This window comes from Dromiciops gliroides, chromosome 2 (genome assembly GCF_019393635.1).
Source record: "Dromiciops gliroides isolate mDroGli1 chromosome 2, mDroGli1.pri, whole genome shotgun sequence".
NCBI lineage: Eukaryota > Metazoa > Chordata > Mammalia > Microbiotheria > Microbiotheriidae > Dromiciops > Dromiciops gliroides.
Genome location: NC_057862.1, coordinates 108,883,103 through 108,910,837, shown reverse-complemented (window position 1 = coordinate 108,910,837; position 27,735 = coordinate 108,883,103). Strand labels below are relative to the sequence as shown.

Sequence of the window (27,735 nt, the reverse complement as noted above, 5' to 3'; positions counted from 1 at the left end):
AGAGGTCCCTCATTATTTTCTGAACCCCAATATTATGGCAAGCCACCCAATTAACTCTCTACATATTAAATTTGCCCCCCCACACACACACACAAGCAATCTGTTCCATGTGACTACTTTCCAGCTAAGTTAAGCCTCATTATTTCCAGAGAGGCCTGACAGCTCTAAGTTAAAAGTCTAGGAAGTGGGTGGGCATGACATTGTTCAAAAATTAAAAAAAAAGAAAAGAAAAGAAAAAAAGGTAAACATTTATGTAGTCAAGTCCAGCCCTAATCATCCCCTTCTTGGACTGCCCCCTTTCCTGCTTCATCAGGTCTTTGATAATTAATTATTCAGGAAATGAGTTCCCTACTAGTTAGGAACTTATCACATTTCAAAGTTTACAATGTCCCCCTGAGTCTCTTCTCCTATGACTTATATGCCGGGTAGGGGCCCAATCAGACCTGATTCTGGCATAGAGCCTATAAATGTGGGAGATTTAAGCTCAGAGGAGCAAGGGGCTAGTATATAGTTACAGCAGGCCTAGAAAGAAGCCTACCTGCATATGGACATGCAGGAGAGAAGCCATTCTGCAAGCTGTAGGGGCTTCCTCTGTTGGGGAAAAGGTCAATCCAGAGGCCCAGCGACAATACATCCATTTCATCAGCTGACCCTTTAGCCAAGCAAGGCTTCCTCCTCCAAGCCCTGCCCCTTTGCTTCCCTACCAATGCCTGGTAAGCAGCCCTGCAGTGGGAAACCCTGCTCTGCCACCCCCACACAGATGCCCTCTGCCTGCCCTGCCCACCTCAGCAGACACATCGACCAGGCTCTGAGGCACTTTTTAGAATGCCAGCCAATGTTCTCCTGCCTGACATCATCAGAGAAACAAAGTGGGAAGTCATCGCCCACTGCTGTTGGCACATGCTGGGTACCACCTACCCCAGATTACAGACTGGGAAAATTATTCCGGGGGAAGAGGGGAAAAAGACTATAATTATGGTGAATGAAACCCCAACTTATATACCAAGGGGCCAGGGGAGAGGGGCGGCTTGACCAGCACAAACTGCTCCTCTGGTCTTTAATCTTGCTCACTTCTTTTAAATACAAGAATCACAAGATGAGCGGGCTTCCCCTCCCCCCTCCCCTGTCATTCCAAGGAAACAGGAGGAGATGGGGGAACTTCAGCTCAAACACTCAGCTGTTTTTACAGATCAGTCAGTCACTGATTCCAGGGTCTCAGGGAGCTTCCTCACACCTTGTCTTTCTGTGAAGGTTTACCTGTTGTCTGGAAAACCCAGAGATCATGAGAAACGCCAGTACAAAGCTGCGGCTCTGCTTGGCCCCGCACTGTACTCTGGACAAGGGCTATTTAAAGAAATCCCTTTAACCGGCCTTGGCTCAGGAGAGAACAAATGCCGGATCTGGTCCCAAGCAGGGTCAGGAGAGGAAGGCAATGGAAAGTGTGTTTACATTTCAGAGGTCACCCTCCCTGCGCAGTTTCCCTCATTATTTGAGAGCATGTCAAACTGGAAAGATGCCGATGAACACCTTCAGCTGGAGCTCTTTGTGAAAGGACACGTCTCTCCTTTCCACCTATAACCAACTTCACAGGGCTCTGAGTCTGACAACATCTACCTGGACCAGGATTGAGAGTCCATTTTTCTCCTTAAAATATAGTGGGTTTTTTTTTACTTCCCTTCAGACAGGGAACAGTCATAATTCTATTTTTCAATATCAGTCATATTGGCTCTACCATCCTTTTGAGGGTGGTTAATGGAGAGACAACATGGGGTAGTGGATAGCCACCTCTGAGGCAGACAGGCTGTCACCACCCAGAGCAAATAACTTTAACTCTCAGTGCCCCCAGGTAATTTTCTAGAACAGGTTACAGAAAAGCAATTAATTGTAAATATAGGCTCAATAAGAAAATTATAGAGGATCAGTTTTCATCTTTTCACAGAACTTTTGCTAATCTACATTGATAGAGGGAGTTATCCCACCAGAAGTTCCCTATATTTATTGGGTCCTCTCCAAATAAACATATGGAAACCTGGTCTCCACATCATTCACAAGAAGATGAGAAGTGACTGTGAGTGGGCCCCTCCTGAACACAGCCAGAAGCCCTCCTGAGGGCTTTGGGGGAGATAACTTGGTAATTTTGACTCTTAAGTTCAGGTCCTATGTCTGCTCCCAGACAGAGTCATTTGTTTTTTACATTGGTGCTTCCATAGTCAGCTACCCTCTGGAAGGACCATTTCCTCCTAGAGAGCCTCGTCTTGCCTTCAAACTCAGAGCAGACAGGAAATCCACTCTGGTCCTATTGCACAGAACAGGAGATGGATTTTCCACAATAGTCTTTGGAAACAAGGCTGAAAATTCCATGTAAACAAAGAGAATGTCAGCCACAATTCATTGGCTACTCAGCACCCCCATGCTCTCTTTGGTATCTGTCTCAGAAAGCCCAGAGATTTCTGGAAATCTCTCAAGGAACAAAGGCAATCCAAAAGATACCAATGCACATACCCTGACTTCAATCAATCAACAAGGACTTGTTAAGTACCTACTATGTTCCAAGCCATGTATGAGACACTAGGCATAGTCAGTCAATACCATTTATTAAGCACCTACCAGTGCCAAAATATAAGGAATGGAAAAAATTCTTGTTCTTAAGGAATTTACATTCTAATGGGGGAAACAAGTATATATAAAAGTACATACAGGGGCAGCTAGGTGGCGCAGTGGATGGAGCACTGGCCCTGGATTCAAGAGGACCTGATTTCAAATCCCACCTCGGACACTTAACAATTACTAGCTATGTGACCCTGGGCAAGTCACTTAACCCCAATTGCATCACCAAAAAAAAATGTACATACAGAATAAATACAAAGAGAATAAACATAAGCAAACCCAGTATAGAAAAAATCCAAATAACAGAAAATTAGGAAGATGGTTTGTTTTCATTATCAAAGTTACCAAAGCTTTCCTTTTAATAGTGAGCTGCCCATAGTACATTTAAAATATGGTATGATTTGCCCCACCCCTGAAAAAAAAAGGATTCACATACAATCTTTCAGGTTCATGTCTATTATTGTATATAAAGCAATGTTCACCCTTAATCCTATCGGGCTACTGGCTTGGAAGTAGGAAGAAGATGCTAAGGGAAATTCCTTGGGCCTTCTTTATTTCTTCCTGAATCATTAGCTGGTGTTCAAATAAATCATATGCACAACATTCCCCATTAAAATAGAAACCAACTGCAAAAATAAAAACCATGGCAAAGGGGAAATAATGCTGAATCAGAAATCAGAGGACCTGAGTTTAAATTTCAGATCTGCTACTTAATGTGAGACCTTGGACAAGTTACCCAACTCTTCTGGCCTTTGGTTTGCTTGTCTGAATTAGATTGGATTTTGATGTTCTAAAAGGGCCTTTCCCTCTCTGTGTCTATGATTCTTAGAAGAGAGATGACTCTCATCCAGGTTAGGACTCCCACTCTTCCCATCAGAAATTCCACTTAGTTACCTGTGTAACTTATGTGCTGTATGTTATCTCTCCATCTAGTCTACAAAAAGGGCAAGGACAGTATCTCATTCAAAGTGTTTTGTAAACCCTAGAAACCAGAGCTATAGAATGAGCTATTATTCTTGTTAATAGGGTTGTGAAGATCAAATGAGATAACAAAAGTAAAGTGTTTTATAAACCTTAAAACACTACAAGGGCTGCCTATTATAGCATTATATTTTATAATAATTATGCTATTATATTTGTTGTTTTAGTCATTTCATAATCCCATTTGGAATTTTCTTGGCAAAGACACTGAAGAGAATATGTTATTGTAATATTATTATAATTATATTGTTATGATATAATGATTAATAATAATTTCATAGCCCTCACATGAGTCTGGGTATATGTCAGGTACCCTGTAAACATTTCTTTAATAAATGAGCAAATGGGGGGCAGCTAGGTGGCATAGTGGATAAAGCACCAGCCCTGGATTCAGAAGTACCCGAGTTCAAATCCAGCCTCAGACATTTTACACTTACTAGCTGTGTGACCCTGGGCAAGTCACTTAACCCCCACGGCCCCGCCAAAATAAACAAATAAACAAACAAACAAATAAATAAATAAGCGAATGAATGAGAGTGTAAGTAGGGGACTGGTAGGTCTTGGGACATCTGTATCTACATTCAGGTTCTGTGGGAAAAGATTCATTGATTCAGTAAATATTAAGTATCTACTATGTGCCAAGCACTGGGGATACGAAAAGAGGCAAAAAATAATCCCTTCCCTAAAGGAATTTACAATCTAATGGAGAAGACAAAATACAAACAAACATATAAAAAGCAAGCTATGTATAGGATAAATAGGAAATAATTAAAAGAAGGAAAGCGCTAGAATTAAGAAGGATTGGGGAAGGCTTCCTGTAGAAGACAGAATTTTAGTCGGGACTTAAAGGAAGCCAGGGATGTTAGTAATCCTGGACTGCAGAAGGGAGAGTATAAAAGGTAAGGAGGACAGCCAGAGAAAATGCCTGGAGCCAAGAGAAGGAATGTGGTGGTGGAATCGTGTGTATGGGAGGAACAGGAGAAAATGGTCAGCTGAAAGAGAACCAATGGTGAAGGTGATTTAGATTGCTTTGGAATTGTAAAGAAAGCTAGGGCTTTCATTTAAGGAGGCTAAATTTGGGAGAATTGGAAAGGGAAGGAAAAGGAAAGCCCAATTTTGAGAAGTGCTAGGATTAAAGGAAGAGAAAGACTGAATGAGGAAGAAGATTCGAAGAATATTTGAATAGAACTAGAAGAGAACAAAAAAATGAAAGAAGGATCTTGAGCTAAAAGGAAAGAATTCAAAAAGGGAAAGGTCAAAGTAGATGGGTAAGACAAGGCCAGTGGTCCATAAAACAAGGAAAAGGGAGCCTGGCTGGTTGTTGAGATGCTGAGATATACCAGGAAGGCAAGAATTTATCGAGGTATTCCTGGAGTTGTATTGACCCTAGCCCCATTCCAGGAAATCACTATGAAAAGATAAAGCAAGATGGTAAAACATGGTAAGAATAATTGGTAAGGCAAAGCCGTGATCAGTAAAACTAGGAAGAGGGAATTTGGGTGTGGCTGTTGAGATGCTAAAATGTGTTAGGGGGCTGAGAAGTAGAGGGGTAATCTTAGAGTTTACTGGTAACCACGGCTCAATCCCAGGAAATCTGACCTAACCATTCTCCAGGGCAGCCTCAAAGAAGAACCACAAAGCAAGGAGGATCTCACTTCCAGCAAGCATGGAGAGCAAAAAGAATGTTCACAGTGGCCTTCACAGGGGGCTGACATTTGTCCTTCTGCCATAGCCATGTAACAAAGTGAACAGGGGTCATGCTCCTTCCTGGGAGAAAATGCAAAGGGGCTTGAGGCATGTATATCTTCTTTTTAATGCAGAGAAGAGAAGAAAGGTGCACAGACAAGCAGGATGTCTTTGAAAACTACAAGTCAATGTTTATAAAAGAAAAGCAAGTTGTACATAAGAGATCTGCATTCTCATGTACAATTCTTTTCCTGTTCTATTATCTATATTAATATACAATCTATGTGTATGTACATATATTCATTTAGTATTTGCAAAGTTTAGAATTAAAAAAGGAAAAAAAAGTAACTAAAAATCACGGCCTTCCCTTTTCTCCTTGTTCCCACTCCACGCCGTCTAATTTCTCCAGGTTTTCAGGAAGAATGAAGTATTTTAGATTTTAAAATAAGTAAGTAAACAACAAATAAAAGCCATTATCTTTCCCCCAAACCCTCTTCCTAACTTCCCAATCACTACATGTGTACTAACATCCTCCCAGTCACTTGGGCTTACAGTCTAGGGGTCGCCCTTTCTGCTACTTTCTCTCAACCCTCAAATCCAGTCTGTTGAAAAGGCCTGTCACTTACCTGCACAGCATCTCTCATGCATAGACCCTTCTCTCCTCTGACCCTGTCACCACCTGGTACAGGCCCTCGGTCCTCATGCCCGGACCATTAAGATAGCCTGCTGGTCGGTATCCCTGTCTCAAGTCTCCCATCCTGACTCAGCTGTTAGCCGAATCTTCCTGAAGCACAAATTTGACTTTGTCACTCACTCCCTCACTCCCCTCATTCAGTAAACTCCAGTAGCTCCCTGCTACTGTCTCCAGGATCAAATATCAAGTCCTCTGTTTGGCTTTTAAAGCTCTCGATAACCTGACCCCTTCCTATCTTTCCCATCTTTGTGCTCCAAACACTCTTCTTCCCCCCTCCACTGGAGGAGAGAGTAAGACTGCCGACTTTGCACAGCTCTGCCACAAGCAAGTGGAGACATTACCCTGGTGATATAAAGAACAAAAGACTAATGACAACACTAAGAAACCAACACTAATCCTGCAGAGTGGTGACGCTGGCTTCCTTGTTGTTCCTCAAACTAGACACTCTATCTTCCAGCTCTGGGCATTTTCACCGGCTGTCCACCATACCTGGAATTCTTTCTTCCTTCACCTGTGCTTCCTAACTTCTCTGGCTTCCTTCAGATCTTAGCTCAAATCCCACATCCTGCAAAAAAGTCTTTCCACATCCTCCTCAGTGCTAGTGCCTTCTCTATTGATTATTTCCAACTTATCCTGATATATCTTATTTGTATACAGTCTTTGCCATGTTGCCTGCCTCATTTGACTGTGGACACTTTGAGAGCCGGGATTGTCTTTTATCTTTCTTTGTATTCCCAGGACTCAGCATAGGGCCTGGACAAGTCAATAATACTGACCTGGGTCAGAAGTCTGAAGATGAAAAACTGAGAGGAGAAAGGGGAAAAGAAAATACTGAGCACTGAGAGCTAAGTAACCCATTCAAGGACTTTCCTTGAGGAGGAAGTAGCCAGATCTTCTAAAGAGGAACAATGATATGGTCCCCTAGGAACTGTTAGGTAGGCAAGGATCAAAGGAAGAGGAGGCAAGTCACGGTGGGTGGTAACTTCCTGATAAGGGGTACTGAGTCAGCTATGATAAGAACTATGCCAACCTGATAAGAGATTCAGAGAGGCCGGTTGTCTTGTTGGGACCTGTATCCAAGGCACAATGGAGAGCCTCCTAGGACTTGGCCTGCCAGATGACTACGATCCCCTTCTATTGATTCACATGGGCACAAATAGTAGGTCAAAAAGAACCTGGAAAGCACTGCTCAAGATGACAAAGTTCTGGGCAATATGACCTTAAGGGAGAGGCATGGCTAAACAGCTGTTTGAAAAAGATCGGAGGGGTTGAATGGATTGATTACAAGCTGCCAAAAAAGCTAATGCAATCTTAGGCTGCATTAAAGGAGGCATAGTGTCCAGAACCAGGGAGGTGATGGTCCCATTGTAACCTGTCCTGGTCAGACTACCTCTGCGGTACTGTGTTCAGATGTAGGTGCCACATTTTAGATAAGACATTGATAAATCTAGTACATTGTACTTTTGATACCTATATAATAAATGTCTGTTGAATAATCTGGAAATGGTCCAGAGAAAGGCAACCAAGTGGGAAAGGGTCTTGAGAAGACAGCAAATAGAACTGGGTTTGTTTAGCTTGGAGAAGAAAATACTTAATGGAGTCATGATAGCCATCTTCAAACATTTAAGGGTTGTCTTGTGGAAGAGGCAAGAGACTTGCTCTTCTTGGCCCAAGGGGGAAGAAGGAACAATAATTTACGGAAAAACTTCCTAACAATTATAGCACTATAAAAATGGAATGGCTGCCTTAGGAGATAATGGTTTCCCATTGACTAGAGACCTTCAAGCAAATGCTTGATGACCACGTGTGGGGTATGTAGGGGGGGAGGGGATTCTTGTTCAGTTACAGGTTGGGGGGGGGGGGTGCCAAAGAACATGGATTCAGCTTCAGAGGTCTAGTGTGTGTGAATCATGACTTTGCTATTTGTGACCTTCATAACCTTAGAAAAATCACTTTATCACCCAGTGCCTCAATTTCATCATCTGTAAAATAACAAGCAAGGATTCCTAACCTGAGATCCATGAACTTGGCAATTTCTTTTTCCTATTTTGAAAACTGAATTCATTATCATTCATTTCTTTACAATCTTACATATTTTGTTTTATGCATTTAAAAACATTCTTTTGCTGGGCCTAGTGCTGCTAGGGAGGCTAAGGACGGTGAGTAGTTTGAGTTTGGGAATTCAGAAGTATAGGGGGCTAAAGCTGATTGGGTGTCTGCATTAAGTACTGTAGCAATATGGTGAGTCCTGGGAGAATGGAGAGCCACCAGACTGTGTGAGAAAGGAGAAATTGGCCTAGGCTGGAAAAACAGAGGAAGTAAAAGCTCATCTATAGCAAATTTTTTCATCTCTCCTCATAGATGGAGAAACAAAAGTCCACAGAGAATCTGATCAAAGTCTGGTAATATTACAACGTAATTTTCAGGCAAAGTTAGGATTGAAACATGGTGGCCCCAAAACAGCATCCAGGTGCCTGAAAGATGACAACTGGGACAGTTACTCAAAGTGCTTTTTATTTTCCAAGCACCCAGGAAAGTCCAATGTTACCTGGGAGGAAGGGGATGATTCTTTGCTTGGGATCCTTCTGACCACCTTCGATGGGGAACTTATCCAGAAGTTGCATCTATAAAGCAAAAGACAAGATGAGTCTTAAGAAAAGGAACTTGGATGAGTTCTTACCTTCACTCCCTCCCCAAATATCCCAAACAGCCCTTATCAAGTCCTCTGGGCCACAAAAGAATGAATTATTTCTCAAATCCCTCATTTCACAGTGAATTAGCAAACCAAACACTGCAGCTGAGAGGGCAAGAGGTTGGCTTGTGTGTGGGTTGCCTTGTGTGTGTATTGGGGGTAGGGAGAGTTCTCAAAAAGGACACTGCAAGCTTCTCGTGAGAAGCCCCTCCATTGTCAAGGCTGGTATCAAGCAGGCCTCATAATGCCACCAACTTTCAGGGTTTGCAGAATCAAATTGCTAACTTGAAGGTGCGCTGGGAACCCAAATTGGGCTTCTTTGGGCTAGCTCTCTTTTCTAAACTGTACTAGGGGCCAAGGCATGCTGCTTCTCCTGCAAGCCTGGGAAGAGATGAACATCCCACCTGACACTTCAGACAGACCACCCACCTAACAGAACCACTCTGCGGAAACAGGCCCAGATGTTAGTTTAATCACAAAGCCAAATCCAATTCATTGCCACTGCTTCAGCAAGGCCTTCCTCCTCCCCCTTCCCTGCTTCCTACCCAAGAGCTTAACTGTTTTTTCTAGGGACAGACTCACCAAGGGGAAGAGTCTCCAGGATAATAGCAAGACATTAAATATTTTTGCTGTTTTTTTAAATAATGCAGCACTATTTAAACTGGGAAAACACATAAGAAATTGAACTTGAACAGAATTTAATAAATCTTGGTTGAATCAAATTAGTCCAACCAGAAAGGAATGGAAGCCAGGAGAGTGTGACCATTTGCACTCACACAAAATACTTTGTCAATCTCTCTCCAGCATAGCGGGGTTTAAAAACTACGTAAGATATAGAACACTTGGCACTCCAGGGGGAAGGGAGAATGGGGTAGAATTTGCTTTATATAAGGCTGTTGCCTCTGTTTTAAGATTCCCTTGAAAATAAGGATTAACCTTAAATATAAGCCAGGTCATGACTTCTCAGATCTCAAAGTTTTCTATAGTTTTAGAAATCTATGTCTAGGATTCTCTGTTAGGCATCAGGAAGCACATTATGACAGTGGACACAGGCACTGAGATGTCTTGTGCAAAGGGAAGCAGGTCTATCATCTACCCAGAGGCAGCTTCCCAGCCCTGTCTGGATTGTGGGATGGGAGAAGTCACTTGAAGATCAAACAGGTTCAGGAACAGTTGCAAGATGAAGCCAATTCCTCAAATCTGAGCAGCTTTTTCCCTAGAATGAGGGAAAGTGCTTCAGCCCCCTCGCTAACCCCTTCCCAGCAAAAGAGTGGTACAGACAGGAGCAACAACAAGGAGAGAGAGGGAGAATTCTCTGGCTTTTCCCTGTCTCAGTCATGCTCAGAAAATCAGCTAGAGGGGAAGGAGAACTCAGAGGTCATGTGGTATACCCCACATTTTGCAGATAAGAAAACTGAGTCTCAGGAGGTTGAGTGACTTGTCCATGATCACACAGATAATAGGTATTAGACCATTTAGTGCTATTCAACCTTAGGCCCAATCATTCCTTTAAGGTTAAAGTGTTTGTTAGAAGAAAAGGATGGATTCTGAGTTTTCCTCAGAAAAGAGGAAAGGGTGGCTGCTTGGTTACCCTGTTCTATTTCTTAACATTCCTTCTATGGCCTCTCATAAAAGCTTGACCTCTCTGTCACCCAATACACCATAGATTAAGTCTAAGCTGCTATGAGACCAAGAGAGATACCCAGCTCACAGTTCTGGCTCCAACCCACCTGCCCTCCCTAGCTCATTTCAGATTGTTCTCCTTAGCACATCGCTTTCACCGGACTAGGCTAACCAGCTATTACTGAACTCAGCTCTCCATCTCCCACTACCGTGCCTGGAATGCACGACTTCCTGCCTCCTCTTAGAATCCCTTAGCTTCCTTCCAGGCCCAGCTGACATGTTATCCCCTATGGAAAACCTTTCCTGACCCCTCAGTGGTTAGGGCTCCCTCCCACCTTAAATAACCATGTACTTGCTTATCTTTTCACATGTTGTATCCTTCCCCAGTAGCCCATAAGCTTCCTGAGGGCAAGGAACTGCCTTTAGTTTTGTCTCTGTAGCCCTAGCAGTTAGCTGGGTACCTCACTATGTGATATATGCTTAATCGGTGCTTGTTAGCTTGGATCAGGTTGGAAGCACTCCTCTATATGGGGCTGAGACAGACCCCTAGATGACCTGCCCATCTCCCTCCTGCGCTGGCTTCATGGACAATGTCTGCTGAGTTTGAAACTCATTGCCAAAAACTAGCATCACCTAATCCCACTGACACTTCTAAAACAACAGAGATCCAAATGTTTGGGTCTGCTTTATCCTTCATCTCCACCAGCTAACCAGCAGGGTTGGAAAAGGAAATATTTCTAACCAGCTGCTGGGGCGACATTTTCTCTGCACCAAGAGGTCATCTTTCAAAGAAATCAAATCTCCCAGGCCCCAGTGAACATGCAAACAAAATAAAGACTGCCCAGCTGGGTTTACTTTAGGCAACAGCGTGTAGGGCTTGCCCGAGTTGCCTGTTTCCAGCATCTCTGCCCCCCCCCAAAATGGAGAAAGACAAAAGCAAAGGTCCAGGACATCTGGGGCAACATTTTCCCAACAGGGAGTCAGGCTGATGGTTAAACAGATCACAGCTTCAAGGTATAGTTGATAATCCAAGAAAGGCAGAATGTATTGTGGTTAAGAGTACTGAATTAGGAATTTGATAGTGAGAGGCATACTGTCAGCTCTGCTATTAACGACTTTAGGCAAATCACTTCACGGGGGTGAGTTTTAGTTTCTTCGAGTGTAAAACTGAAATCAGATTGAGGTAGCAGTGAACAGAGGGCCTACCTTGGATTGGGAAGATATGGGTTTAAGTCAGGGGTTCTTAACCTGGAATCTTTGAACTTGTTTTTTTGTTTTGTTTTGTTTTTTAAGTTGATTACTGTATTTCATAGTAATTGGTTTCCTTAGTAATTCCTCTGTATTTTATTTTATGCATTTAAAAAGCATTATTCTGACAAGAGTTTCACAGGCATCAGCAAACTGCGAAAAGGGTCCATAACACAAAAAGGGTTGCGAACCCCTTAATTAAGTCTTCCCTCTCACATGTTCTCTACCTTAAAAGTCATTTAAGCTCTTTACTGCCCCTACGAAATATTGAGATCTTAAGTTATAGCCACGTCACCTCTTATCAGCAGAGATAGAAAGAATTTCCATAGCAGGAATTCCCTAGAGAAGACACCCCCCCCAAAGAAAAAAATCCCCAAATCAGATACAATAGTGTAAAAACAAAATGCTTTTACTGTGAATGTACAAAGAACAATGATAATAAAAGCTAACAAATGTGCAAGTAGGTGGTATAGTGGATAGAGCACTCATGCCTGGAATCAGGAAGACTCATCTTCCTAACTACGTGACCCTGTTTCCCTCAGTTTCTTCAGCTGTAAAATCAGCTTGAGAAGGAAATGGCAAACTACTCCAGTATCCTTGCTAAGAAGGGGTCATGAAGAACTTGACAGGACTGAACAACAACAACAGTTTGCTATAACAATAAGCTTTTTTTTTTAATTTCTTTTTTTTTTGGTGGGGCAATGGGGGTTAAGTGACTTGCCTAGGGTCACACAGCTAGTAAGTGTCAAGTGTCTGAGACTGGATTTGAACTCAGGTCCTCCTGAATCCAGGGCCAGTGCTTTATCCACTGCTCCACCTAGCTGCCCCCAACAATAAGTTTTTACAAAATACTCTCCCATATTCCATCTTGTTTGATCTCAAAATGGAAACATCACAGGATTTAGAGCTGGAAAGCAAATCAGAGAGCATGTAATCCAACCTTTTGTTTGACAGATGAGGGAACAAAGGCCCAGAGAGTAATCTGCCTAAGGTCACACAGGTAGTAAGTAGGGAAGACAAGACTTTAAAACCAGGTCTTCAGACTCCCCATCCAACAGACTTATCATCATGAATGTAGAAGATTAGAAAGGCCTCGGTTGTGAAAGGCCATTAAAAAGTAGTTTTCCTATCATTAATAAAAGATAAGCTGGGAATGGAGGGGGAGGGAAGGGTGGAGTCAGATTCAGGTTTGGCTCAGGAAGGAGGGGGTAGGTGAAAGCAGAAGCCATTGAATAATTTTAACTTTGCTACTCCTCTGTATTCCACCAGGAAGATAAATTCAGTCTCTCCTGCAAGGCCCTGGCTCTAACCGTACCCACGGCCATGGTCCAGATTCACAGAGCTATTCTTGGAGAGAAAGGCGTTTGGCTAATAGGGCCTTTTTCAACCACATCAAGAAGCTTACCATGTATAAATTTGAACTATTTATCTAAAGGGCGGATATCAGCAAGGGAGATAGAATAAACCACAGCGGGGAGAGCCTGGCTGGCAAAGGCTGGGGAAGCTGAGTGATTCCCTACTCCTGACTCCCTTTCCCATCAACATCGCTCAGTAGCAAACAAAGCTGGGAGGGACCTAGCAGCTGGAAAACCAGCTTGGGCACACCTGTGGCCTCCAAAGCAGAGGGGAGTCAGTCATCCAGCTAGTCAATAAACCATTTATTAAATATCTACTATGTGCCAGGCACTATGCTAAGCGCTGAGGATACAAAGAAATACAGCAATATTGTTCTTACTTTCAAGGAGCTCACAGTCTAATGAAGGAGACAACATGAAAACAACTAAATACAAACAAGATATATACAGGGTAAAGTGAAGCTAGGTGGTGCAGTAGTAGATGGAGCACTGGACTTGGAGTAACGAAGACTCATCTTCATGAGTTCAAATCTGGCCTCAGATACTTAATAGCTCTGTGACCCTGGGTAAGTCACTTAACCCTGTTTGCCTCAGTTTCCTCATCTGTAAAATGAGCTGGACAAGGAAATAGCAAACCACTCCAGTTCTTTGCCAAGAAAATCTCAAATGGGGTCCCAGAGAGTCAGACAGGACTGAAACAACTCAACAACAACAACAAATTGGAAACAATCAACCGAGGAAAGGCATTAGAATGAAGGGGGATCTGGAAAGACTTCTCGGAGAACATGGGATTTTAGTTGGGACTTGAAGGAAGCCAGGAGGCAGAAATGGGGACAAAAGCATCAACCCTCTCTTCCCAGTATCTTCTTCTAAATTCCTCTATCCCAGTTCCTCAAAAAGCCCAGGAACCTCTACCTCTGACCATTCAAGGCTCAAATGCTGAGGCTTTTACCGTGAAGGAGAATGACTGAATAGTCATAACCCAATCATTCTTCCCCAGAGGTGGGGAGGGGGAGGAGATGAAGGAGAGTTGAAAAAAATAACCTGTCTACCCCTCCCCCATCTTTTATGCCCAACTCAGGGATACTCATCAGACACAAAGACTTCTAGGCTTTTCTCTTTCCTTCCTCTCTTAAAATTGGGTCCATTATAAAAGGAATAGAAACTTTTAGCCCCGAAAAACTAATAATGGCTCCAGAGAATAGATGATAAAATAGACATTCTTCCTCTTGAAAGAGAGGCAGGGGACTACTAGGAAAGAATGTTTTATACATTGTGAGATGAGGTCACCATATCAGGTGTTTTTGCTTAAAACTGTTTTTCTTCATTAAAAGGGAGGGTTCGATTTAGGTGGAAAGGGCAATATTTTCAGAAAGGACTTTGGTGTCAAAACAGAAGGCCACTAATAAAATAGAGCAGCTATTAAAACAACAAAATTTATTTTGTTTTATTTTATTTTTTTAGTGAGGCAATTGGGATTAAGCGACTTGCCCAGGGTCACACAGCTAGTAGGTGTTAAGTGTCTGAGGTCGGATTTGAACTCAGGTACTCCTGACTCCAGGGCCAGTGCTCTATCCACTGTGCCACCTAGCTGCCCCGAGTTTTTTTAATTGGATGCATTTCATAATATGGTAGCATCTTAAACTGATGCTAAAGGTGACCTTACTTAAGTCCTCATAGAATGATAAGAATTTGGAGGAGGAAGGGGATGAAAGTGGAAGAGATGAACCCTGAGGTCCACCAGCTTGTGGTCCTGTCCTATGATCTTACAGACCAACCCCTCATTTGACAGATGAAAATGAGGCTGAAGGAAGTAGAATGATTTGCCCAAGGTTTGCTTACAAGTAGGAAAGTGGCAGAGTAAGGATTCAAGGACAGCCTCTGACTCTCCACCCATGAGCCAACAAGGCTTTCAAGCTCCTGATGCCCACCTAGACTTCCATTTCAACACAAAAATACCCCAGGCATACCTGCTCGGAAACGACCCTGGTGACTTCTGGAAATAGGAATGGATTTCCAAAGGCTGTGCCAGGAATAGGTCTAGCTTCATCCTTGCACAGTGCCCATGGCTTGAGTTTTATTATTACTACTAATCATAACAATATCAACACATTTTTACAGTGTCTTCCTCCACTTAAATCCTAATCTGATGCCTCTTCACGGGGTGAAGGTGACTCTAGGTTTTCAAAGGCTGAACCCAAATTCTACTGAGTCCAAATAAGCTAGAAAGATTTTGAGTATGGATAGATGAGGACGTTGGTGGTAGTGATGGTGACGATGATAGCTAACATTTGTACAGTGTTGACTATGTGCCACACACTGTGCTAAGTGCTTTACAAATATAATCTGGGGGCAGCTAGATGGCGCAGTGGATAGAGCACCGGCCCTGGATTCAGGAGTACCTGAGTTCAAATCTGTCCTCAGACACTTAATATTTACTAGCTGTGTGACCCTGGGCAAGTCGCTTAACCCCAGTTGCCTCACTAAAAAAAAACAACAACAACAAAAAAACCAAATATAATCTGACTTGATCCTCACAACAGCCCTAGGAGGGAGGTATATTATTATCCCCATTTTACAGATGAGGAAACTGAGGCAGACAGAGGTTGTGACTTGTCCAGAGTCACGCAGCCAATAAATGTCTGAAGCTGGACTTGAATTCAGGTCTTCCTGACTCCAGGCCCAGCAGTCTATCAACTGATATATCCACCTAGCTGCCGTAGACTGTATGTTTGTTGTCTGAGGACCAGTCTAGCTAAATTTTCATTACCAAGCCCGCTGAAGTGATGAAATCTTCAGCCACAGTCAGTTTTGAAGACTGTCTACTTTATTACATGGATATTTGCAATGTATACCATTGGACAGATTATCCACACAGACAAAATTATAGGACCCTAAAGCATTAAATTTTTGAAGTACATAGGTTTACGAAGCACTTTCCTCACAACCCTGTATGGGTTGGGCAGAGCAAGTGTTATCACTCCCATTTTACAGATAAAGAAACTGAGGCTCAAAGAAGATGAATGAGTTGCTGAAGCTTCCACAAGTTGTAAACGGTGGAACATGTAGGCCAGCCCTTTTTCCACTATGCCAAGCTATCTTCCAAAGCTCTTAGGAAGGCTTCCCCATTGTCCTGCAGTGGTGCAGGAGTGTCTAGACTGTATTATCTACTCTATACTGAGGGCTCCTGGGTGACCTTTAGGGCTATCTTTACCCATCAGTGGAGTAGGCTAACTACCTAGATGACTTGGATAATACACAGCCCCTTCTGAGTCTCAGTTTTATTTATAAAATAAGAAGGGTTGAGCTTGATTGCCACGCAGGTTCTTCTGAATGAATGTGTGATTGTGATTCCAGGGAAGCTACAGTGTGTAATGAGACAAGGTGGAAGGTAGAAAGACCCTCTCTCTTCTCTACCACCCATCACCAGCTAAAAGTCTACCATTATAGAGTCAAACCTTTGGGTCCTAAAATTCCCATACTCTACTTTCAAAAGCACATGGTTTGCAGAGGTACAGACATCAGCCGTCATTAACACTTCAGAAAAGGATGTAAGAGTCAAGTTTATCAGGCCCATTATCACCCACAAAAGCTAGCTGAGAACAAGTTGAAGGATAATGGGCTGAGTGGACACTGGGAAAGAAGCCAAGGCAAACTTTTCATCAACTTTACAAATCTGCTGAGGGCTGGCCATCCTAGAGACCTTATCCTCAGGATTCTCTACCTGGTCCCCACAGGGATCGCTCTCCTCCATTGGGGAGATTCAGAGCTAGAACTATTTCCCAGGAAATGAAGAGTGATGAAGTTTCCTCCAGTTTACATTGGGGCATCCAGGGTCAGGGAGCAGGAAGGAAGGCAGGGGAGAGCCAAGGCCAGGGCCCTTGGCAAGAGCTCTCAGCATGAGGGAACACTTAGGCACAAGCTGAGCAGGTCTTGTACACTCCACCAAAACTGAAGCCAGAATTTTGAGTAAGAAATCCAACTTTAACCCTCACTGAGGAGAGCCTGCTTTCAATCATAAAGGTTAATGAAAATAGTAATAGCTTGCATGTGTTGTCGTTCAGTCGTGTCCCAACTCTTCATGAGCCCATGGACCACAGCACACCAATCCTGTCCATGGGGTTTTCTAGGCATGATGCTCCTCAGTACCTCCCCTTCCCTGCCAACCTGAGTCCTACCTTCCTCTTCTCCTTTTGCTGCTTGCCCTGGAGATTCCAGTCCCTGGACTTGGCTCAGTTCCATATGGCCCCACTCTTTCCTCTCTTCTACCAGATCCTGGCAATCTATGTGGCCCTGATGTAGTGCCTTCCTTTTTATTTTATCAATTTCTCAGGACACGACCAATTCTCTCACACAATGGCTCTGATTAATTAAAGGTGGTTTACAGACTATATTCCCACTCGATTAGGATTTACTGGTTCAATCTAGAATTATTCTTACCTAATGACTAATTGCTATTTTTAGTAACACATAAATTGCTCAAAATAGAAAAGTGTTAGACTTAGGATAGAGAAGTTCAGACTTCAAATACTGCTTCAGACAACTAAGCAGCCATGTGACCCCAAATCATTTTAGGAGCAAATCATTTTTGCCTCTCTGTCATTCAGTTTCCTCATCTGTAAAATGTTACGAGGATAAAATGAAATATTTGTAAAGTTCTTTGCAAATCTTAAAGCAGTATATAAAGACTATCTACTACTTCTAGTACCACCTACTAATACTAATTAGCAATACTACCTCTATTATTATAGGATAATCAATGGAGCCCTACATAAGCAAAAATGCAAAGATGGGAATATGCATGCTGTACTTTTTCTGGGAATAAATAGACAAGGTAGCCTCGTGGATAGAACACTGGGCTTGGAGTCAGGAAGACCTAAATTCAAATCTGCCCTCAGATGCTTATTAGTTGTGTAACCCTGGGTAAGTCACTTAACCCTGTTTGCCTGTTTCCTCATCTGTAAAATGAACTGGAGAAGGACATGGTAAACCACTCCAATTTCTTTATCAAGAAAACTCCAAATGTAGTCATGAAGAGTCAGACACAACTAAAGTAACTGAACAACAAGACAAGTTTAGTTTGATTCAATCAATATGTCTATATTAAATGCCTAAATCACCGTATCAGGTGCTATGGATACAAACATACCTATGACACAAGCCCTACTCTCAAGGAACTTAAAATCTAAAGAGTAATGGAAGATAAAGTTGGAAAGGTAGATTGAATCTAAATTGTGGAAATCTTAAATACCAGGCTAAGAAATCCAAATTCCTTAATCTTCTAATAAATAAGAAGGCACTGAAACTGTTTGAACAGGAGAGTGGTAAGAGCAAAGCTCTCACTAGACTCATTATTGGATGACTTCTGAGAGGTTCTAGCACAGACCAGTCAATAACCACATCTCCATCATCCATCTCACAAAAGGAGCTCCCCAAAATATTGCTCACCCATGTTGCTGGCACAGAAGCTCCAAGTTGAAGGCAAGGAACCCCAGATAATTACCACATGGGGTTACTTGACCTTTTCCCATTCCAGCTCTGGCTTATCCACATGTTCCACTCCTGGATGAAGTTTTAAGCTCTTAATCAACGTTTGTTAAATTGAACTGAAATGAACTGCCAAACACAGCTGGAGGAAATCACAAAATTCTGATGACAGAGTTCACTACAAATTTATACTATCTAATCTTATTGGGACTCTCACTGCTGCAAGGTAATCCTTTCATTTATTTATTACTGATTTTGAGAGGCAGCATGGCACAGGAGAGAGAAGGCTAAAGTTTGGTCAGGAGTACCTGGGTTCAAGTCTTGACTGTGATCCTGTCACCTCTGAGTGACCATGAGTTGGTCACTCTTAAGACTATTAAATCCCAGAGGAGTTTCTGATCTGCATGAGTGGCAAGAATTTCCACAAGCTGAGCCAAAAAGAAATGTGGTTTTCTATGTCATTCCGAATGTCAGCTGCTGTAAACTTCCCTTAAGCCCCAAAGTCCACTACTTTCATCATTACTCTCAGCAGAAAACTTCATTTCTTGCTTTCTCAATAAGATCAAGGCTGTCCTGCATTCTCTTAAACCTCTTCAAATCCTTATCCATCCTTTTCCTTCTTCCTCTGGATCTCAGAGAACAAAGTCACCTTCCTCTATATCAAGTCTAAAACCAATCTTTTTTCTGAACTTGCTCCATCAGTCATTCCCTCTCCACTGGCTCCTTCCTGGCTCCTTGACTACAAACATATTTGAGTTTCTAAGTAAATCTGTCACATCTGTTCTATCCTTTCTACTGCTGACTGCCAGAACGCTAGGTTAAACTCTTCTTTGCATTATTCTGAAGGTTTCCTAAATCATCTTTTAACCTTCACCCTCTCTCCAGTGCAATCCATTCTGAACAGCAATGTTGGCTTAATGCTAGTAACGTACTGTTCTTACCACATTGGCCCCACTGCTCAAAAACCTTCAATGACTTCCCAGTGCCTCTGGAATAAAGTATATTCTATCATTCAGACTGCACCCACTACACCCTCACCAGTCTGACCTCAATTTACTTTTTCTGTTCTATTCAAATTACTTTCCTTCAGTGGTGGCTAGGCAGTGCAACAGATTGAGCAATGGCCTTGGATTCAGGAAAACCTGTGTTCAAATCTGGTCTCAGACATTTACTAGCTATGTGACCCTGAGCAAATCACTTAAACTCTGATTGCTTCAGTTTCTTTAACTGTAAAATCCAGATAGTAATAGTACCTACTTCTCAGGGTTAGTGAGAGGATCAAATGAGATGATATTTGTAAAGCCCATAGCACAGTGCCAAGCACCTAGTAGGTACCATGCTGTTCAGTCATGTCTAACTCTTGGTGACCCCATTCGGAGTTTTCTTGGCAGAAATACTGGAAGGGTTTACCATTCCTTCTCAAGCTAATTTTACAGATGATGAAACTGAGGCAAACAGGGTTAAGTGACTTGCCCAGGGTCACATAGCTAACAAGTATCTGAGGCTGGATTTGAATTCATGAAGATGAGTCTGCCTGACTCCAAGCCTCCTAGCTGCCCCACAGTAGGCACTATACAGATATGCTATTATAAATATAGGCTCTATTTAAAGATACATAAGCATACACTCCATTATAAATGTTTATGTCTTTCCCCATTCCCTTCATATACTCTAGATTCCTGCCAAGCTCGCCTACTCACTGACCTTCATTCTCACTCGCCCTCTCCTAAATTCACAATTTTACTCAATGTCTTCCTATGCTGGAATGAACTCCCCTCTTTCCTCCCCATAAGGACTTCCCCAGATGAATGAATCCAGTCCCTTCTTAAAGTTCTCAAAGCACTCTCTTGTCACATTTTGTAGACAGGCCTTAGCCTTCTGTTTCACTGTAAAACACTCAAGGGAGAGGTGTTTTTCATCTTCCTAAGATTATCACCCAACCTGTGTGCCCTCCACACAGTAGGCGTCTAATGTCTGTTGGATGGAATTGGCCAATAGAAACCTCACTTCAAACCCAGCACCCATAAAACATCCCAATCCCATCACTCATTATCAGTGGGGCATGGGGGCACCCACAGATCACAACAAAGATATTCCCAACACAGCAGGGACTCCACTCCCACTCCTTCCCTATTCTTACAACCCCAACGTTAGGAGCCAGAATGTGGAGGATTCTATGCAAGACAAACTCGTAATACTAGTGAAACTCTGAATGCCTCAGAGCAAGAGGGAGCAAGGGGCCAGGAGCGAGGCCAAGCCCACTGAGGTTAACAACCTGGACTGGAGAGCCTATCGAGGACCAGTTATAGCTGGTGTGACAGTGGGGTTGGGGAGGTTTTCTTCAGCTTTAGCTTTTCTGAACAGCTGATAGGGTGGGGAAGGCCCCACTGGGATGTGTTTCAAATTAAACACGGCAGAGTTCGTGACTGACAGTCCAATGTGATCAGGGAAAGAAAGGGGAGAAAACAGAAACTGAAAGGATGGTGTAATCCCCAAAGGAGGGACCTCCTCACCGCCTGGAAAAGTTTCCACCAGAAATCTTGGAAGTTTTACAAGTCACACAGCAACGGAACTGAGGTCCCTGGTTCCTGCAGCCTCCCTCTTAATCCATCCCAGCCAGGCCCATTCCACACGCCTACTCCCTCAACAGAGAAGTTGGGCCCCTCGCACTCTGTGAGGAGAGGTCATTTCTATCTGGTGTGATAGAAAAGGGTCCTACATAAGAAGCAGTCAGATGACAGGAGTTCTTGTCCTCATTCTGACTGGCCTAGGTGATGCTGTGTGACCTTCAGCAAATCAGTCCCCTCTCTGAGCCTTGACTTTCTCATCTGTCTAATAAAGATGATCAGAATATTAAAAGGATCAAACAAGATGATGTGAGAGTCCTTTGAAAACATAAAGAGCTATTTATACAAATGCCAGGCATGACTGTTATATTTTCATGAAGGGCTATTATTCTTGACGCTTACATACAGAGACTGCCCCTTCCACCCTTGGAGTCAATCCCTACTGGTCAGTGAAGTGGTCTTGGCAATCCTCATGTCGTCTATACTATGCACTCTCCATACCTATTCGTATCCTAAGATGCTCAAAGTAGCCATATCATAGCAGGAAAACAATAATGATGGCAATACTTAACATTTATATAGCATTCCAAGGTTTGCAAAGGCCTTTACATATATCATCTCATTTGATCTTCTTAACAACCCTGAGAGGCAAGTCGTTGTCTCCATTTTTATGGATGAGGAAACTGAGGCCGAAAAAGGTTAAGTGATGTGCTTATGTTTAAACAGTTAGTCAAGTGACTCAGGCAGTATTTGCACTGAAAGGTCTTCTTGACGGGTCCAATAGGACATCCATGACATCACCTAACAAGTGACCCAAATTCCTCTTCTCCCAAAAGGAACCATGATGATGTTCTACCCATAGAGCCTAGGGACTTGGTGCCATGGGATAGAGATGCAGGACCTGGTCTAGCCCATGGTCCAAGTAGCCAATCAAAATCTGTGTCACTTTTCTCTGAGGATCACTCATCTATTTTTTTATTCATTTTTGTTTTATTCATTCATTCATTCATTTTATTTTCATTCATTTAGGAACAACTTAGAAAGTGCTAGCAATGCTCCTAACCCTGTTCTGGACCCTAAGGAGAAAGACAGAAGCCAGAGACGTGATCTCAGCTCTCAGAGAGGTCACAGTCTAGTTGAGTTCAAACACTACAAGAAATGAGAACCAAGACTAGAATATACCTGTGTCCAGTGAGTGATACAGACACTAAGAGTCATAGGAGCTCAGAAGATAGAGAAATAACTGTCGACTTAGGTGGGCAGCATGAGTTGGGACCTGGAGAATGGGCACGATATGGATAATAGAAGAGAAGCTCAGGGTGTATTTTAAGGAAGAAGCATAGGTTGGGATGAAGGAGGTGTCTGTCGAGGATAACAAGGAGACTAATCTGGTGGTGGCATAGGGACCATGTAGGAGAGAAGTGGGAGATTTAGCCTCTAAAGGTAAATTGAGGCCAGGCTTTGTAGAATCCTAAAGGCCAAGAAGAAGAATCTGGATCCTATCCTTTAAGCAATGGGAAATTACTTGGAGGCAGCTAGGTGATATAGTGGATAGATAACCGGGACTGGAATAAGGAAAACAAGAATTCAAATCCAGCCTCAGATACTTACTAGCTGTGTCACCCTGGGAATATCACTTGACCTCTGTCTGCCTCAATTTCTTCATTGGCAAAATGAGGATAAAAATAGCACCCACCTCCCAGGGTTGTTTCAAGGATCAAATGAGATAATTGCAAAGAGTTCAGTGCAGTGCCTGGCATAAAGCCAGCACTATATAAATGTTAGTTACTGTTGTTGTTGTTGTTGTTGTTATTGTTGTTGCTAAAGATCTGAGTTCAAATCCAGATTCATACACTTACTTCCTGTGTGACCCTGGGCAAGTCACTTAACTCCTATTTCCCTCAGTTGTTCATCAGTAAGATGAGGACACACTGGAGAAAGAAACAGCAAATCACTCCAGTATCTTTGCCAAGAAAACAATGTCCATGGGGTCAGGTGGAGTTGGACATGACTGAACAACAACAAAGACTGTGCAGGGTAGATTAGAAGAGAGTAGAGAGAGACACCAGTATAGCACTCTTAAGCGGAAGAGAGCACTTCCCTCACAAAAAGGTAAGTGCTGAAAATATTGTTTTCCCTATTTTCAGATGAGGAACATAAGCTCCTTAAGACCAGGGAGATTAATTTCTTTTGTCTCTCTATCTCCAGCATCTGACAACTGCCTCCCCACAGAGTGAGCGCCTAATGCTTTTTGATTAATTGACAGGAAATGGAAGTACCAAGGTGAAGCAGCTTGAGAGCCACTCTAAAGAAAAGGCATCTCCCCCGCCAACCCCCAACCATAAAAGGAAGCATCCCTGGATACTGCTGGGTTAATGTCACCTTATTTATTGTCAAATTTGGGAGCAAGAGACTCCTTTGAGAAGCTCCCTGGCTTCCCTAGCCCAGAGGATTCCCACTGAAAACAGTAGCTTTCTCCAATCGGTCCCCTAATCCAAACCCCACATTTTACAGGCGAGGGACCCGGAGAGGTTAAGTGGTTTGCTCAGCGTCACACGAGGTAGTAAAAGCTGCAGCCCCTCTGAGTCCAAATCTGGTGCTATTTTCACTAAACCACAAGATGCTAGATAGCTACTCCCACTCTTTTATGATGTCCTTTGTGGAATTTCCGAGTCCTTAGGAGATTAAAAGAATGAAAGGAGGATGGCGTTCCCTTCTTAGGAGACCCCTAGATTTAGACCTAAGCATCCGCCACAAATACCAAGTGTGCGCAGCCTTCTCTTCCCCTACCACCTATTCAGATGGCACCCCTTCAGTCTTGGTTAATGATCAGGAAGGGAATGGTCGGGAAGCCTCCTGTGCACTGCTAGTTCCTAGCAACTATGAGTTCAAATGCTACCCTCCCCCACAAAGAAGTGGATCAATAAGAAAAAGTCACTGACTGAGCAACCAGGATAAAGCCCAGTTGGGCATAACATGATCATTGGTCCAGTCTGAAGGCTGAAGAAATTTGGAATTATCCATCCAGCTGGTTCATATTACTGGGCCTGTGATAGGAATTTTGAACTAGAAAATCATTAGAGATAATCGATCTGTGAGAAAATAATGGGGTTTAGGAACTCCCAGAGGCCCCTGCTGAGAGAGTCTGGCCTGACCTTTCTTAAGGCCAGGCCAGAGTCAGGAAGTTACCTCACTCAGAACCACACCCACCTGAAAGCCTTGTTGCCACCAGAGGATCTGTTCTCTGGGCTCTGACATCAGCATGACTGCGCCAAACCATTCTCAAATCCAATGAACCAATAGATTTGAATGATGCTAGCCAATTAGCTTTGAGGAATGTGTATGGGCGGGCTCTCCTCCTGCCCACAGCAAGCTTCCACAGAGAGCTCTTTGGCTTGGGAACTTGGTAAGAACAGACAAAGCCCAGTAGGGTTCCCCATTTTTCTCTTTTCTCTCTCTCTTCTCTTTGCTAGCTAGGCTTTCCTATCTTTCAGAGCCATGTGTACTCTCTTTACTAATATTTAATATGCTTTAATCAATGCTTAATGCCCCAAACTGGTACAGTAGCCTCTAATTTCTAAGTAACAGATATATTATAAATATCCCAGCTAATTTCCCCTAAACTTGGGACAGTAATAGTGTGACCACATATAGTTTTACTCATCACAGATCCAAATTCACTTCCTGCCCACCCAGCCCCATTTTGCAGGTGATGAAAGAGGGAAAGTGACTTGCCTAGTATCAGAAGCAGTGAGGATTCCACTGTAGGTCCTGACTCAAATCCCGGGTTCCTTTTTTTCCCTCTTAATAGTAATTTATTTTATTTTTTCCCAATTACATGTAAAGATGGTTTTCAACATTCATTTTTGTAAGATTTTGAGTTCCAAATTTTTCTCCTTCCTCACCCCTCCCCAAGATGGCAAGTTATAGGTTATATATGTACAATCATGGCAAATCCAGGATTCCTGACAATTTTGCCCCACCAGAGACTGAGACAGGATTCTCCCCTCCTTCAAATCTTTACCTTTCCTAGTTTCATCCCAGTTCCAAACAGGTCGGGCCACTTTGGGCCCCACCCTGAAGCCAAGGAGAGTGGGAGAACAATTGAGAGGAAAGGATCCCACTTCCCTAGAGAATAATCTAAAAAAAGGAGGGCGTGGAGGGGAAGAGTTAAGGAGGTCTCTCTTCAACTCTGGGTTGATTTTTGAGTCAATATTGAACGCTTCTATCCCGGAGAGCACTCTACTTGCCCTTAGAAATAGCCAAAAGTTCTATTTAAATACCACCCACCCACCCACCCCCTTTCCCAGTAAAGATCTCAACTCTATTGTCCACAACCATCACTGTTGAGAGCACAAATGGAAAGAAATCTAGCATTTCCAGGACTGGGAGTTAAGAAGATTACTCACAGGAGCCCCAGTTTTCAGGGGATATGGTCATTAATAGTCAATAAACATTTATTAAGTACCTGCTAAGTGCAGGGAAGACTGGGGAGGATGGTGGATGGAGAAGTAAAAGAAACCCAAAATGAGTAATGAAATGAGGAGATATCTGATCTGCTTCCCCTTCCTTAAATGGAGGTTGAAGAGTTCATGGCTCTACCCTACAGTCAGAGGGGCAGAACATTTGCAGGATGTGAGTACTGAGGCTAATTGGATCTTGCAAGATGGTAATGTTTCCTAATAGGGGCACGATGGACCGAGAACTACTATGATGCCAAAGAAAAAAAGAGAAGATAGAGAAAACTAGTACTGGGATGGGGAGGAGGGCAGTATTTCCTTCTCACAAAACTCAGTGTTATACTTATTTCAATAACTTTTTTTCCCCAATAACTTTTTAATGATGAAAGAAATAAAAACATATACAAGCTAAAGGAGGCAGAACTAGGTAATATCTTGGTCCCCTGCTAATCCTCTGACAAGGACATTATCCCTTCCTCTGCCCTAAGGATCATGAGCCTACCCTTGAAGGGTCTATTCTTGCAGCTGCCAGTTGTAGGTGTGGGTTTCCCTATCAAATGATTCAATTGAATTCAACAAATATTTATTAAATGTAACAAATATTTATCAAGGCCTAGTTCCAGGGTACATAAAGATAAATAAGATAGTCTCTTTAGGGAAGAGACTACAGTCTAGTAGAGAAGTTAAGACACGCACATAAATACTTATACTTCATGTAGTGAGTGCATAGAAAAGATGGGGGTGGGGATATTAGAGCCAAGAAGAGACATTTTTAGTTGGGAGGGATACAGAAAAAGCTTCATGGACTCTGGGGGAGGAGGAGGGGCACAGAATCAAATCTAGTAGATATATAAACAAAATGTAGCAATAAAAAAATCTATTTTTGTAAAATACAAGTTTCATGAAGGGGTGACATGATTGTAATGAAGTCTTGAAGGATAGGGTAGGATTTCATGAGGGGGAAATGGCAAGAGGCCCAGTTCCAGGGGATATAGTAGGAGAAGACATTCCAGGCACAAGGCATAGCTTGAGTAAATGTAGAAAGGTAGGAAAGGAAGAAGAGCAAGACGAGTTCAGGGAACGTGTCCTTTGTAACCAAAAGCACACCTATGCTATGGCTGACCACCTTTGGGGTGGCCTGTTTGAGTACTGGCCTCTTCAGAGTAATAGTCTAACCAGATGAACTAATTAGTTCCTATACCCTTGATTAGGTCCACAGGGCAGGGGCCAGCAATAGAGATCAGCTTTTTAGTAGCTAATGACCAGGGACTTCTCCAGCACCTGAGTCAAAGACCACACTAACTACTTCCTAATTAGCCTTCTGCTCTGGCACATTCTTTCTAAACCCATGTTCTGCCATGGATCTAAAGGGTGTCTCTTTAGGCTGGGGAGGATCCCAAATGGAAAAGGCAAAGTTCAGGAGGGAAAAAATAAAATTGGGACAAGTTGCCAGCTGTGGCCTCGTAAAGCAGCCCACGCCAAGGGAACAGGCACACTCTGCTGGAACTGCCTGCCAGGCCCCCAGCTGCAGAGCTCGCTCAGTTTAATGAGTTTTTTTTTTTTCTTCTGGGCAAAGGTATCTCTTGCCAAAAAAAGAAAAACACTGAACGGAGTTGGAGGGGGGAAAACACCAGTTCCATCCTCCAAATCCCAGCTGCAGGATGTTTCTTAGAGATACATACTCTATTCCTCTCCAGGCTGATGTGGTCTTTTCTTTATCCTGGCCCAGGAGTTAGAAAATCAATTCACCCAGGTCCAAGGAAATCATGAGGCAAGAAGAAGGAGTTTATAATTTAAGAAATGGGTGAACTTGGGAAACAAGGATTTAGTTTGTGAAGCTGCCTCCCTTTCCAACCTCATATTCTAGTGCTCCTGCAACACATGCTCTCTGCTTCAAGCAAGTTCCTACTATTGCCCAAGTACACATAATGGCAATTCTCCCACACCTGGAATCCACCTTGCCCACCCCCCCCCACCTCCTCTGGGACAGATCAAGTCCCACCTAACCTAGGAATCTTCCCTGACCAACCCAGCCCACAATAATCTCTCCCCAGCATTGATGTCCTTACGCACTCATAGTAAGTCCTATCCATATAGCACTCAAGTCTTTGAACAAATCTCTTCCACTCTCCAGGCCTCAGTTTCTTCATCCCTAAAATGAAGGGATTAACTTAAATGATTCCTAAGGTCCCTCTCCACTCTAATGATCTGTGATCAAATGATATCTTCTACTGCCTTGGTTGGTTAGTCAACTTGTCGTGCATATAGGTCACCATCCCAAGTGGACAGTGAGCTTCTTAAAGACAGGGACTCAACTTCTATTTCCCTTATCTTC

The 27,735-nt window shown here is 43.0% G+C and overlaps 1 protein-coding gene across 4 annotated transcripts in view; it reads right to left on the bottom strand.

Annotated features, from left to right (window-relative positions):
- Positions 1 to 27,735, bottom strand: part of SH3PXD2A (SH3 and PX domains 2A) — a 332,613-nt gene that overhangs the window by 207,643 nt on the left and 97,235 nt on the right. For all 4 annotated transcript variants that reach the window (XM_043987986.1, XM_043987989.1, XM_043987987.1 and 1 more), the window contains exon 3: positions 8,517 to 8,592. In XM_043987986.1, coding sequence (XP_043843921.1) covers positions 8,517 to 8,592 — 76 coding nt within the window. The remainder of the gene's footprint in view (positions 1 to 8,516; positions 8,593 to 27,735) is intronic.